The 11,932-nt window shown below is 43.8% G+C and overlaps 1 protein-coding gene across 3 annotated transcripts in view; it reads right to left on the bottom strand.

Annotated features, from left to right (window-relative positions):
• The window catches only part of MYOF (myoferlin), a 291,688-nt gene extending 280,303 nt beyond the window's left edge, over positions 1–11,385 (bottom strand). For all 3 annotated transcript variants that reach the window (XM_082267590.1, XM_082267588.1, XM_082267589.1), the window contains exon 1: positions 11,208–11,385. In XM_082267590.1, coding sequence (XP_082123716.1) covers positions 11,208–11,295 — 88 coding nt within the window. In that variant the 5' untranslated portion in view covers positions 11,296–11,385. The remainder of the gene's footprint in view (positions 1–11,207) is intronic.
• Between the last annotated feature and the right edge of the window lie 547 nt (positions 11,386–11,932).

Here is an 11,932-nt window from a genome sequence, read left to right as displayed (position 1 = left end):
CTTCTCTGCCTACCAGAAAGCAGGATCTGTTAGTGAGGTCTACTCATTGTGCTGAGGTGCAACTCAGGCTGTCTGAAGAGTGTTTCACACTGATCCAATAGGGAGGCATATTGGACAGTGGGAGGGAAACCTGACAAATGAGTACACAGGCGTTTAACACAGCCCTGGTGATTTGGCAGAGGAAAGTGCATCGGTGCATGCTGGGATCCTGTATAAATGCCAGGAGCACATGTGCTCGGGGTCTTTCAGCAGGATAGCGGAGTCCCGGAGGGAAGGGGCAGCTGCCCCTCCGTAGAGGTGCCATGCGGCCTAGTCAACCTGAGGGCCTAGAGCTAGAAAGGAACTGAACCCGGAGTGTCCTGTAAAGCTGACTGAAAGGAGAGACGCTGGAGGATCTGATTCTGCAGTACAGTGAGTATAGATCTGTGTCAAGGGGCCTGACCTGAGGGGGGCCACCCCTGCAGCTAGAAGAGTCAGTGGATGGGTGTCAGTAAAGGGGATGCTAGTGAGAGTCCTGAAGATAATGTACATCACCAAGTCTATTGCTGGAGAGAAAGCAAGGAGACTTAACCCTTTCCATACATCTGACAGTATGGTTTAAGCAGTGTGTCTGCTTCCACAAGCAACCTGGCGAGGCCAAGTGAGAGTTGTCCTTATCCAATGTACATAATTCCAGTTGGAGTATCCCACTATTCTCTTGCCCCATCCAAATTCCACAATAAATACTTAAAACCAACATCCCTGGACTGTTAATTGAGCAACGAGCCATTGGGAGTAAGGAGGGCTGTGTGAAATGTTACCAGAGTGACTGTGTGCTGGGTATAAGAGGAGGTCCAACAAGTCATCATACAGCAAGCTCTACGGGGACAGTGCTACAAACGCATATAGCGGGGGGGGGGGGTAATGAGCATGCACCAGTGCCCACATAGGAAGTGGCTTGCTATTGGGGGCACATGTCAAGGAGGAGGAGTCAGGAGCGTCAGCAGGGGACCCAATAAGAAGAGGATCAAGGCTGCTCTGTGCAAAACCATTGCATAGAACTGATAACATGTTAAAAAAAAAAAAAAATTCTGTACTGAGCTTTTTCAAGCTGCAACATGCAAGAGGCTTTAATGGCACTTTACGCAACCCATACATTAAGGCTCTGTTCACACGTGGGTGGAATCACTATAAATTTCAAAACGCACATCAGCGCTTTCGGATTAATTGAAATGAATGGCACCTAAACACTGTGTGATTCTGCTGCAGTTGCTGCGCAGCAAATCGTGCTGCAAATGCGCAAACCAAAAAGCGAAGAGCCTAAAAAAGCGTTACCCAAAATAATTTCTGGAACTTTTTTAGGCAACACACGTCATGCTACATGAGTGGCAGAATCGCAGTGCGTTTTAGTGGTCATTGAAATTAATGGCACATGCTAATGTGCCATTTGACATTTGAACAGCATGTTTTGAACTTGTGGGCAGAATTGTGGCGTTTCAGAACCCCCATCTGTGAATGGACCCTGATCAAAATTTGCTTTGTAAGTGGCCCTGCTGGCACCATCCCACGAGACATTCTTTAATTGGAAAACTGACAAACAGCGACTATATGCAATTAATGTGTGTATGGCCAGCATTACACTTATTACAGTACTCATTGGTTACTGGTTCTCCAAAACAACGTAATAAGAATGCAAGATATGTACGCACTAAACCTTCCTGTCCCTTTATTATCACTCTAAAAAGTGTATCAAATCACTTATATTTTATTTCTTGCGAATTGGAATTCAGTAAGACTTTACACTATACCCTTAGGCTAATTTTCCAAGTGTGGTAGTATCTACTGAGCCTCAATCGATCTCCAGTCGATCGTGCTTCAGAAGGTGGTAGAACAGCGGCTTGCTGGTGTCCAGAAGGCTCCCCGTTTTTTTTTTTGTTTTTTTTTGGGGTGGATTTTGCTCACAGTGAAGTCTGGATTCCCATTGACCTCACAGCCCCCTTCTGCGCGGTAAAAGGCAGCATTTCACATTGCACCGCTTTTTTTTATTTTTCCCCCAACTTAATCTGAAATGTTACCTAGTGACACTTCATGTCACAGCATTAGGGCGTGAATGGAGAACATACAAAACAATTATTTATAGGTTCCCTAGAGGGGGTGGGTCTTCTTTATCTAGGGCAGAAAAACGCAGATCACCGCACATAGTATAAACGATCTTTAGGCGTCTGCACTCTTCCATATGCAGGGTACGTTTCCTGGATATAAAAGTAGTTGTCAGAACAGGTTGTATGTAACTATCAAAAGACACAATTATAAAAAGGTCTGACTCAGAGCTCTTTAACCTCACCACAGGGCATAAAACTTGGGTTGTGTGGCTCATTGGAATGTGGCACCGCCTAATGCAAAGCAGAAATACAGAAGCAGCTGTCAAAACATCAAAACACCTTCAAAAGAATGCAATATCTCAACAGCCAAAAAGTCAGAGCATTAAGGCGCTCTGGCTGAATTATAAAGTCCCGCACCAAATTCATAAAAGCCGTGTAACAGTTTCTTCCCATTTCCAATGTGTGCAACAAATTTAGGTATTATGTGCGACTCTTATATTCTAGGGCTGTGAATGCAATTCATTAAGAAATATCGCTATATCGGTGATCAAAAAAGTGGGAGGTAAAAAAAAAAGAGCTCTTCCATATTGGAAGTAAATTGCGTCAACAGTTCTGCAAAAGATTCATATTTCTCTTACTGACAGTTTCACATGAATCTGTAGCAACTTATTCCATCCATGGAACCAATGGGAGACAGATTTCTAATGACACTACAGCATTATGAATTCCAGGCAATGTGTGTTGTGGCACCACTCATTTACTCTCAGAAATGATGCAGGCGTGTTAAATGAACTAGCTGCCCTAGGCCCCTTTCACAGGGCTTTCTGATCGGGTCCGCCTGGCAGTTTTTCAGGCGGACCCCATTGGATGCTTCATGCACCCCTATGGGGCAGCAGATGTCCGCAGTGACATGTCCGCCGAAACCCGCTGCTATCCGATTTGGCCTGTGAAATCCAGATGGATGGTAACCCCATTTTCCATCCGTCTGGTGGATCGGGTGAAAACAGTCCAGTTTAATCCGATCTCCCATAGAGGAGAGCGGGGCTCTAACAGGCCCATCTCAGCACAGTGAGCTGACAGACCTGTCATACACCTGCTCAGCAGGCGGATCCATCACTAAGCAAAGCACAGTCTGCTGGACGGAACGCCGCGTGTAAGGACCCTTGTGAATGCACAAAACGCACTGCATAAACGCACAGTGTAAATGGGTCCTCTGTTTTAAAATTGTGCAAATTCTTGTAGAAAGGTGGTCAAGCCTAGATATTTACCAGACTGGAGTGCTTTACAAGTACAGGTTATTAGAACCATGTAGGTACATACATTTAATGGGAGGAAGGAGAAAGCCCTTTTATGACCACCCAACATGTGGGGCAGCAAAATGGTGGCCTTTCACACCCACAGGGGACACAAATGTGTTACTGGGTGGCCAAAGACAGCTCTCAGTCCAGGTTTAGATTGGAGATTGGTAGCCTGTGGGACTGGCTTCCGATCATGTGACATGATTGCCGATCCTTCTCACCCCTTGGGCGTTCCGAACAATTTTATCCTTCATACACACGGGCATGTAAATTTTAGTGATGTTATTACAAATGTGTTTTACTGTGTAATGATTAGTAGGATACATGCATATAGATCAGTTTAAATGCTTAAAGATGCGCACATAAATCGTTTTTATGATTATTTTTTTCTCCCCTTTGTTATTGTTAAGACTTAATTTATGGGCTTACAAACGCGTATACATGTGTTTATGCGTGTAAGGCACATGTTTTGATTCACGCTCCCATTGGTCTAGTTTGACATGCGATTTGACATGTCAAATCGGAGCCCAATTGCCAGAAATTGCACAGATTCCCAAAAGTAGTTTCTGTACTACTTAAGCGACTTGGGGGGCGATTTCCATAGACATCTGTGCAGGAATCCGCACAGATGTCTGAATTCGCCCCCGTAGTCAGACTGAAATGCCAGCTTGAAATCGAGCGAGTTCAGCTGAACTTGTACGATTTCAAAAACAGCCTCAGTGTGAACCTGGGCTAAAATGGGTGCTGGAGCGAGCAGGAAGGGGTTAACATAAGCCCTTCCAAGAGGAACAAAACACTTCCCTGGAACATTTCTTCACTTTTATGATTACAATCACCCGAATGTAAGCACTTCAAAAAGAGGTGACTAACCATACCCAGATGATATCAGAAAGCTAAACACACTGGCTCCATTACACTAACCTCACAATGAGTCTAAACTCATGTAAAAGCAATTACATTTAAATGCAGAAGAACATTTCTCCAACATTTAAGTGGGGTAGACACTAAGAAAAATTGGGTGAACGATCGTCCGATTTTCCTCGTTTCACAGCAAATCGGAATCAATGACCGAAAATTCGTACGACAAGGCATTTTTTTTTGTTTATCGTTTCTGATAATGCACAGTCTTTCTTTCCTGATTTCTTCTTGTACAAAAATGGTACAGTACACATTAAAGTCAAAATTGTTCATTTTTTCCCCCATACAAGAAAAATTGGAGTTTGTCCCTTCGAGAATTTTTGTACGAAAATTCGGAATAGTTGTGTACACGCTATATGGAAATCCTTCGTATAGTCTATAGTGCATGGCCAGCATTAGTCATCACATAGAACAAAATGTTACAGATCTATGCTGCCTGGAGATAACACAGAAGATACAGCTGCTGGACTATTCTTTTACTAAATAATGGTCACCAAACATGTATAACTGTACTGTGCAGGCATCCATGTTTATGCCCTATGTAGTTGCCAGCATTACCCATCCTGGATGAATTGCATGGGTAAGCTCAGGTGTGTTGGCTCTGGGCAAAGGTCTGGGTAGAAAAGGGAGCCAGCCAGCAGGCCTTAAACGTGCGATTGGAGAATGCTTTTGACTGGCAGTGTGCAGGGACAGGTTCCTGGCAGGATAGCTCAGATGGGTTTGGATCAGGAGTCAAGCATGTCTGAGCTCATCCCAAATAGATAGTTTTGGAGATGGGCTGGCCTGATGGTGTCCTCAAAACTGGAGTTGGCCTGTTGACAATAACTCCAAGATGGGGCAATTAAAGAATAAATAAACTAAACAAAAACAAAGCAGAATCAGAAAATGTATTGTCATGTTACAAGAACAATCATAAAATGAAACATGAGTTGTAAGGCACTTCAAAAAAAAAAAAACTTAAAATGCTTACATATTGTAATACATACTGCAACTCCCAATCCATTTATTACACAAGACCTCTAGCATTCAAGAGCTGCACAGACCGAGGAAAGAAGCTATTCTGCAACTTGGTAGTACAAGTGACATGATATTGCAGCTTACTGTTCCTAGATGTGGCAAATGCCTTATTTTTTTTATTTTTTTTTCATCCTAAAAACATTTTCAGCAAATACAAAAGATACCCGTTGGATTTGCCAGAAAAGCCATGCCCTTGTTCGATCTTCTTAGCTCCACTAAAGGCAACTTGCCTTCCTGGTTATCTTTATTTATTAGGGATGAAGAGACACAGACATGTCTGCTGGCCACCGACCGGGACAGCACGCTAGGGTGGCCTGGCCACCGACCGGGACAGCACGCTAGGGTGGCCTAGCCACCGACCGGGACAGCACGCTAGGGTGGCCTAGCCACCGACCGGGACAGCACGCTAGGGTGGCCTAGCCACCGACCGGGACAGCACGCTAGGGTGGCCTAGCCACCGACCGGGACAGCACGCTAGGGTGGCCTGGCCACCGACCGGGACAGCGTATGTTATCTGCAGGATGTACAGGTGAAAATACAAGGAAGAGAATGAAACTGAAAAATGAAAATTAGAAGACAATGCAGTCATCACACCAAGGCCTAGTAGGCTTCAATACATAACATTTTCGGTTATGGTATGGGTTAAGACACACTTTAAAAGGATTGGGACATCTAAAAGCACCTTTAGGTTGGATGCCCAGCCTAGAAGGACAAGAAAAAGTCAACTGAATTCCATTCACAGTACATGTGGAAAGGTAGGGAGGCGACGTATGACAAGACTCTTTCTTGGCTGCCCCAGGCTACATTCTCCAGTGATTCATAGGATAAGGTGTTATCTACCCATTTGTAAATGACTTAAATCTCAGCTGCACCTCTAATCAGGATTTACAGAATGATAACAGGGACATTCCTTATGGCCCCTTTCACACTGGTTTGCTTCAAAACCTCAAAAAGCTTTTGCGACGTTTCCCATTCATGTCAATGGAGAGGTGCGTTTTTTAGCTCTCCAAATATGCTTAAAGAATGCTGCATGCAGGTTTTTTTTTTTTTTTTTAAATCACATCGCCTCAGTTTGAAAGCATTCATTGATTTTGAAGAGAAGCATTTTTTTTTCTTTTATATAAACGCAAAAGTGCTTGAAAAACTCCTCAGTGTGAAAGGGTTCTATAAGATGCCATTACCCAGGGCCATCTACAGCCTAACCAATGATTTTTGGTGCAGACATGCAAAAACAATCTGTTTGTACACCAACAGCCCAGTTCTGAACAGAAGACATGCTGGTATGTTACCGAAATTGGTTCCTGTCTAAATTGACCCTGGTATAAGTGTTTATGAATGCAGTTAGGGGGCCTTAGATTGTAAGCTCCTTGAGGGCAGGGACTGATGTGAATGTACAATATATATGTAAAATGCTGCAAAAATTAACAGTGCTTTATAAGTACCTGAAAAAATAAATAAATAAAATGGGCATGCGAGGACTGTTATGATTCCCACTCCCCCCCCCCCCCCCCCCGGAAATTCCAACAGATCACCATGTTACGACGACAGACTAATGAAAAACATATTGCATCCCCATGCAAACTGGTAATACCTCTGCAAAACAGCAAACATCCCACTTCAACAAAGAGAAGTCTGCAACATTTTACAACCATAGCACAATACAACAGACAACAGCTTCCATTCATTCTCTAGACCTGCCCATTGTATACAAGAGAGTCTATCCAGGGGGTGTGGAAGAACAAAGCATAGCACACCTTTGCAGCTCACATATATAACCTTATGTAAGAAAATAGTACACAGTGCAAGGACAACATCCAATCAGAATTCCTCCTTTATTTCTACAATTACATTGTCTTTGAAAACTGATTCCTGATTGGTTGCTATGAGTTATTACACACACCACAATCCTTTAAACAGTTATGTAAACTAACAACAAGATTTCTCCTATTTTCTCACTTGATAAATATACCATTGAAAGTTTTTTATCAGGTCAGATAACAAAACAAAAAAAAGAAGTAACATTTGTGCCCGTTTACACTATGCCCGCACTAAAAATCGCACAGAAATGCGCCGTGTGTTCCTGTGCGATTTAACCCACATGCAAAACGCACTGTTTTTGCGATGTACAGCAGGTGTCAATAAAAATGTTAAATACACCCCAAAACCCAGGTTGCAAACGTAATGCATTTGCCAACACCGGACGGCATGGTACTTTTGTACCATGCGATCTAGTTACAGTGCATATAAAAAGTAGTGCATGCACTACTTTTGGTGCGGTGCAATTTTAGACCATTCAAAACGAATGGGCTTGAAATCGCACCACAGAGCCTCATGTGAATCATTCCTGTGCGATTCTGATGTGAGCATAGTGTGAACTGGCCCTTTATCCAGACCGAAGTCTTAGGCGCTGATAAGTTCCTGTACTTTCTGCCTCTGGACCAGGGTTTCTCATCCAGTGTTCCACTGAAGTCTAGGGTTCCTCCAGAGGTGAGGGGCCCCTTCGGCAATTTCTGACTCTCAGATAAGTTTCTACCAACACCATTGATCTTTCTAGCTTTCTGTAAGGCTAAGTTCACGCCGGGCGACCTGTCAGGCGACTTAGTCCCCTGACAAGTGGCGCCCCATTCAGTGCAATGGAACTGTTCTCATCTGAGCGACTCAAGTTGCCCTTAGAAAACGGATTCTGCACTACTTGGGGGCGACTTCAAAACAAATTGCTGTGCTCGGTTAAAGAAGTTGCTTGCAAGCTGTGATGAAGTTGCACTGTGTGGCGCAGCTTTAAAGTTGGGCGTCTTTGAAGCGGCGCTAGTGTGAGCCAAGACTAAGGCCCTGTTCACACCTGAGCGTTTTTCAGCCTGTAAAACACACATCTCTGAAGTCTCAAAAATGTCTGCTCACATCTGAGCGTTTTGTCGCCTGAAGCTCAAAAAAGTACATGAGCTCTTTTTTTTTTTGGGCAGATTACAAGTGTTTTTGTTAGGTCAATGCCTGCCTCCAAACACCCGAAAATGATACACTCAGGTGTGAATGGAGCCTTGGGGGGGGGGTAATTTATCCCAATGACTACAAATGTAAGGAGCATGAGTGCCGGTTCACATATATGTGATGCGGGAACCCTGCGGGTTCCCTGTGAACACCCATGCGATCTGATTCTGCTGCAGACCGATAAAAGGGTCCTGTGTGTGTTGTGTCCGAATCCAATGTGAATTCAGCCATACAATCTGTATGGCTGGATTTGCATCGCACAGACATCGCATGTGATTATCAGAGCAGTGCGCTCCGGATCACATGCGATGTCTGACATCACATATATGTGAACTGGGGCTTGTTCCCACTGACCACTCTAATGTATCAGGAGTTGTAGATATAGTCATTTTTTAGCAGGGGTTCCCTGAGACCAGAAAGTTATTTCAAGGGTTCCTCCATTTTGAAAAGGTTGAGAAAGATTGCTCTGGACGGTTATCAGTTCGCATTGTTCTCTGCTATCACCGTGAAGTACAAAACACTTCCCTATTATAAAGAAGAGAGGGAGGCATTGTAAAGTCCTAACATAGTGGGGTTGATTGACTAAAGGCAAATAGTTAAATCAAAGAGTCTATTTGCCTTTAGTCAATCAACCCCAGTGTTATATATAGTACTAACGCACCCCCTGTCCTAGGGTGACCACGCTGCTCAATATGGTTGTCATCCTAGGACAGGAAGGTTTGTTGATGGCAGAATAAGATTTAAATAACAATAAATGGAAGATTAAAATAAAAAGGGAGAGGGGGGGGGGGAATAAATAAAATGTAATGCATCCAAACGCTGGTAAGCTGCCAGTTTTTGTTCTTGGTGTTACATATGTTTTAGATTAGTCAATAAAGGCAATCACTTGAACTCCAAAAACTTTCTGCATTAATGAATTCATTCATTCATTCATTCTGCATTAAGGCTTTCTGCATGAATTAATTTGTTCATTCTGCATTAATGAATTAATTATGCATTATCAAAGTACAATCCTCTACTACAGAATACTTTCATTATAATAGCAATAACTACTTCCATCCATCCTGCTGAAACAAAACCAATGTGACCTATAAAACTTTTGTTTTTGTAAGAAGCCTCAGTTAGGAAACAAAAAGCAGCCTTGGAATGCAATGAGAAAAGTAAAGCAGTTTTCCAAATGCAGCCAGCATAGAGAGTAGAGGAGTACACAGACACAGCTTACTTATGAAGAGGATGAATGCAGCCTGCATAGAGAGTAGAGGAGTACACAGAGAGTAGAGGAGTACACAGACTTACCTATGAAGAGGATGAAATACAGCCTGAATAGAGAGTAGAGGAGTACACAGACACAGCTTACCTATGAAGAGGATGAAATGCAGCCTGCATAGAGAGTAGAGGAGTACACAGATACAGACTTACCTCTGAAGAGGATGAAATGTAGCCTGCATAGAGAGTAGAGGAGTACACAGACACAGACTTACCTCTGAAGAGGATGAATGCAGCCTGCATACAGAGTAGAGGAGTACACAGACACAGCTTACCTCTGAAGAGGAAGAAATGTAGCCAGCATAGAGAGTAAAGGAGTACACAGACACAGCTTACTTATGAAGAGGATGAATGCAGCCTGCATAGAGAGTAGAGGAGTACATAGACACAGCTTACCTATGAAGAGGATGAAAGGCAGCCTACATAGAGAGTAGAGGAGTACACAGAGAGTAGGAGTACACAGACACATCTTACCTCTGAAGAGGATGAAATACAGCCTGCATAGAGAGTAGAGGAGTACACAGACACAGACTTACCTCTGAAGAGGATGAAATGCAGCCTGCATAGAGAGTAGAGGAGTACACAGGCACAGCTTACTTATGAAGAGGATGAAATACAGCCTGCATAGAGAGTAGAGGAGTACACAGAGAGTAGAGGAGTACACAGAGAGTAGAGGAGTACACAGAGTAGAGGAGTACACAGCTTATCTATGAAGAGGATGAAATGCAGCCTGCATAGAGAGTAGAGGAGTACACAGACACAGACTTAAGTACCTCTGAAGAGGATGAATGCAGCCTGCATACAGAGTAGAGGAGTACACAGACACAGCTTACCTATGAAGAGGAAGAAATGTAGCCTGCACAGAGAGTAGAGGAGTACACAGCTTATCTATGAAGAGGATGAATGCAGCCTGCATAGAGAGTAGAGGAGTACACAGACACAGCTTACCTCTGAAGAGGATGAAATACAGCCTGCACAGAGAGTAGAGGAGTACACAGAGAGTAGAGGAGTACACAGACACAGCTTACCTATGAAGAGGAAGAAATGTAGCCTGCACAGAGAGTAGAGGAGTACACAGCTTATCTATGAAGAGGATGAATGCAGCCTGCATAGAGAGTAGAGGAGTACACAGAGAGTAGAGGAGTACACAGAGAGTAGAGGAGTACACAGACACAGCTTACCTCTGAAGAGGATGAAATACAGCCTGCACAGAGAGTAGAGGAGTACACAGAGAGTAGAGGAGTACACAGAGAGTAGAGGAGTACACAGACACAGCTTACCTATGAAGAGGAAGAAATGTAGCCTGCACAGAGAGTAGAGGAGTACACAGCTTATCTATGAAGAGGATGAATGCAGCCTGCATAGAGAGTAGAGGAGTACACAGAGAGTAGAGGAGTACATAGAGAGTAGAGGAGTACACAGAGAGTAGAGGAGTACACAGCTTATCTATGAAGAGGATGAAATGCAGCCTGCATAGAGAGTAGAGGAGTACACAGACACAGCTTACCTCTGAAGAGGATGAAATGCAGCCTGCACAGAGAGTAGAGGAGTACACAGCTTATCTATGAAGAGGATGAATGCAGCCTGCATAGAGAGTAGAGGAGTACACAGAGAGTAGAGGAGTACACAGACACAGACTTACCTCTGAAGAGGAGGGTGACTATGGGGTCCGGCTTGCCTAGTTTATTTTTGGGAATATTGGACGCGGACTCCACCAAGACTTTCAGCATGGTTGCAGAGTTCAGGGTGGACCTGGGAAGAATAATATCTCTGACATACGATGTAGAGGAGTTTCCTGACCCCGGAGAGCTCAGCCACTGATGGGAAGCAGCTGTAACTAAACGATTGTTCCTTGAAGAGAAGAGAAAAGCTGGGTGGATCTCCGGCTGATTACTCACAGGCTGCTCCAGCCTACAAATACCTGACAAGTGATCCGTATAGGGAGGGATAGTCTGCAGGTTTCAGCCTGTCCGCCTCCTATACCGTGTGCTACTGACTACAGCATGTCACCTACAGGCAACCACTGCACTACACTCCTTTATTATTATTATACAGCATTTATATAGTATGTGCAGTGCTTTATAATATAAAGGGAGACAGTATAGTTACAATATCATTTACTATATAAAAGCTATACTTTTATCCTTTATTGGATTAGCATAGGGAAGGGTCTAAACCCATGCTAGTTTTATTTTTGCTGTCTGTGTACCATTGGGGAAATTTCAATTTGTTTCCTGTTCCAGAGACACAACAGGAAGCTCCAGGCCACTTCCCAAAGCAAGGGGAAATCCCCCCCTTAGGCCCCTTTCACACAGACGGACCTGATCGGATGCTCTGTGTACCTCTATGGGACAGCGGATGTCAGCG

Source organism: Pelophylax lessonae (genome assembly GCF_965119305.1).
Source record: "Pelophylax lessonae genome assembly, chromosome: 9".
Taxonomy (NCBI): Eukaryota; Metazoa; Chordata; class Amphibia; order Anura; family Ranidae; genus Pelophylax; species Pelophylax lessonae.
The sequence above is the reverse complement of the archived record's forward strand: the minus strand, read 5'-3'. Positions and strand labels throughout refer to the sequence as shown.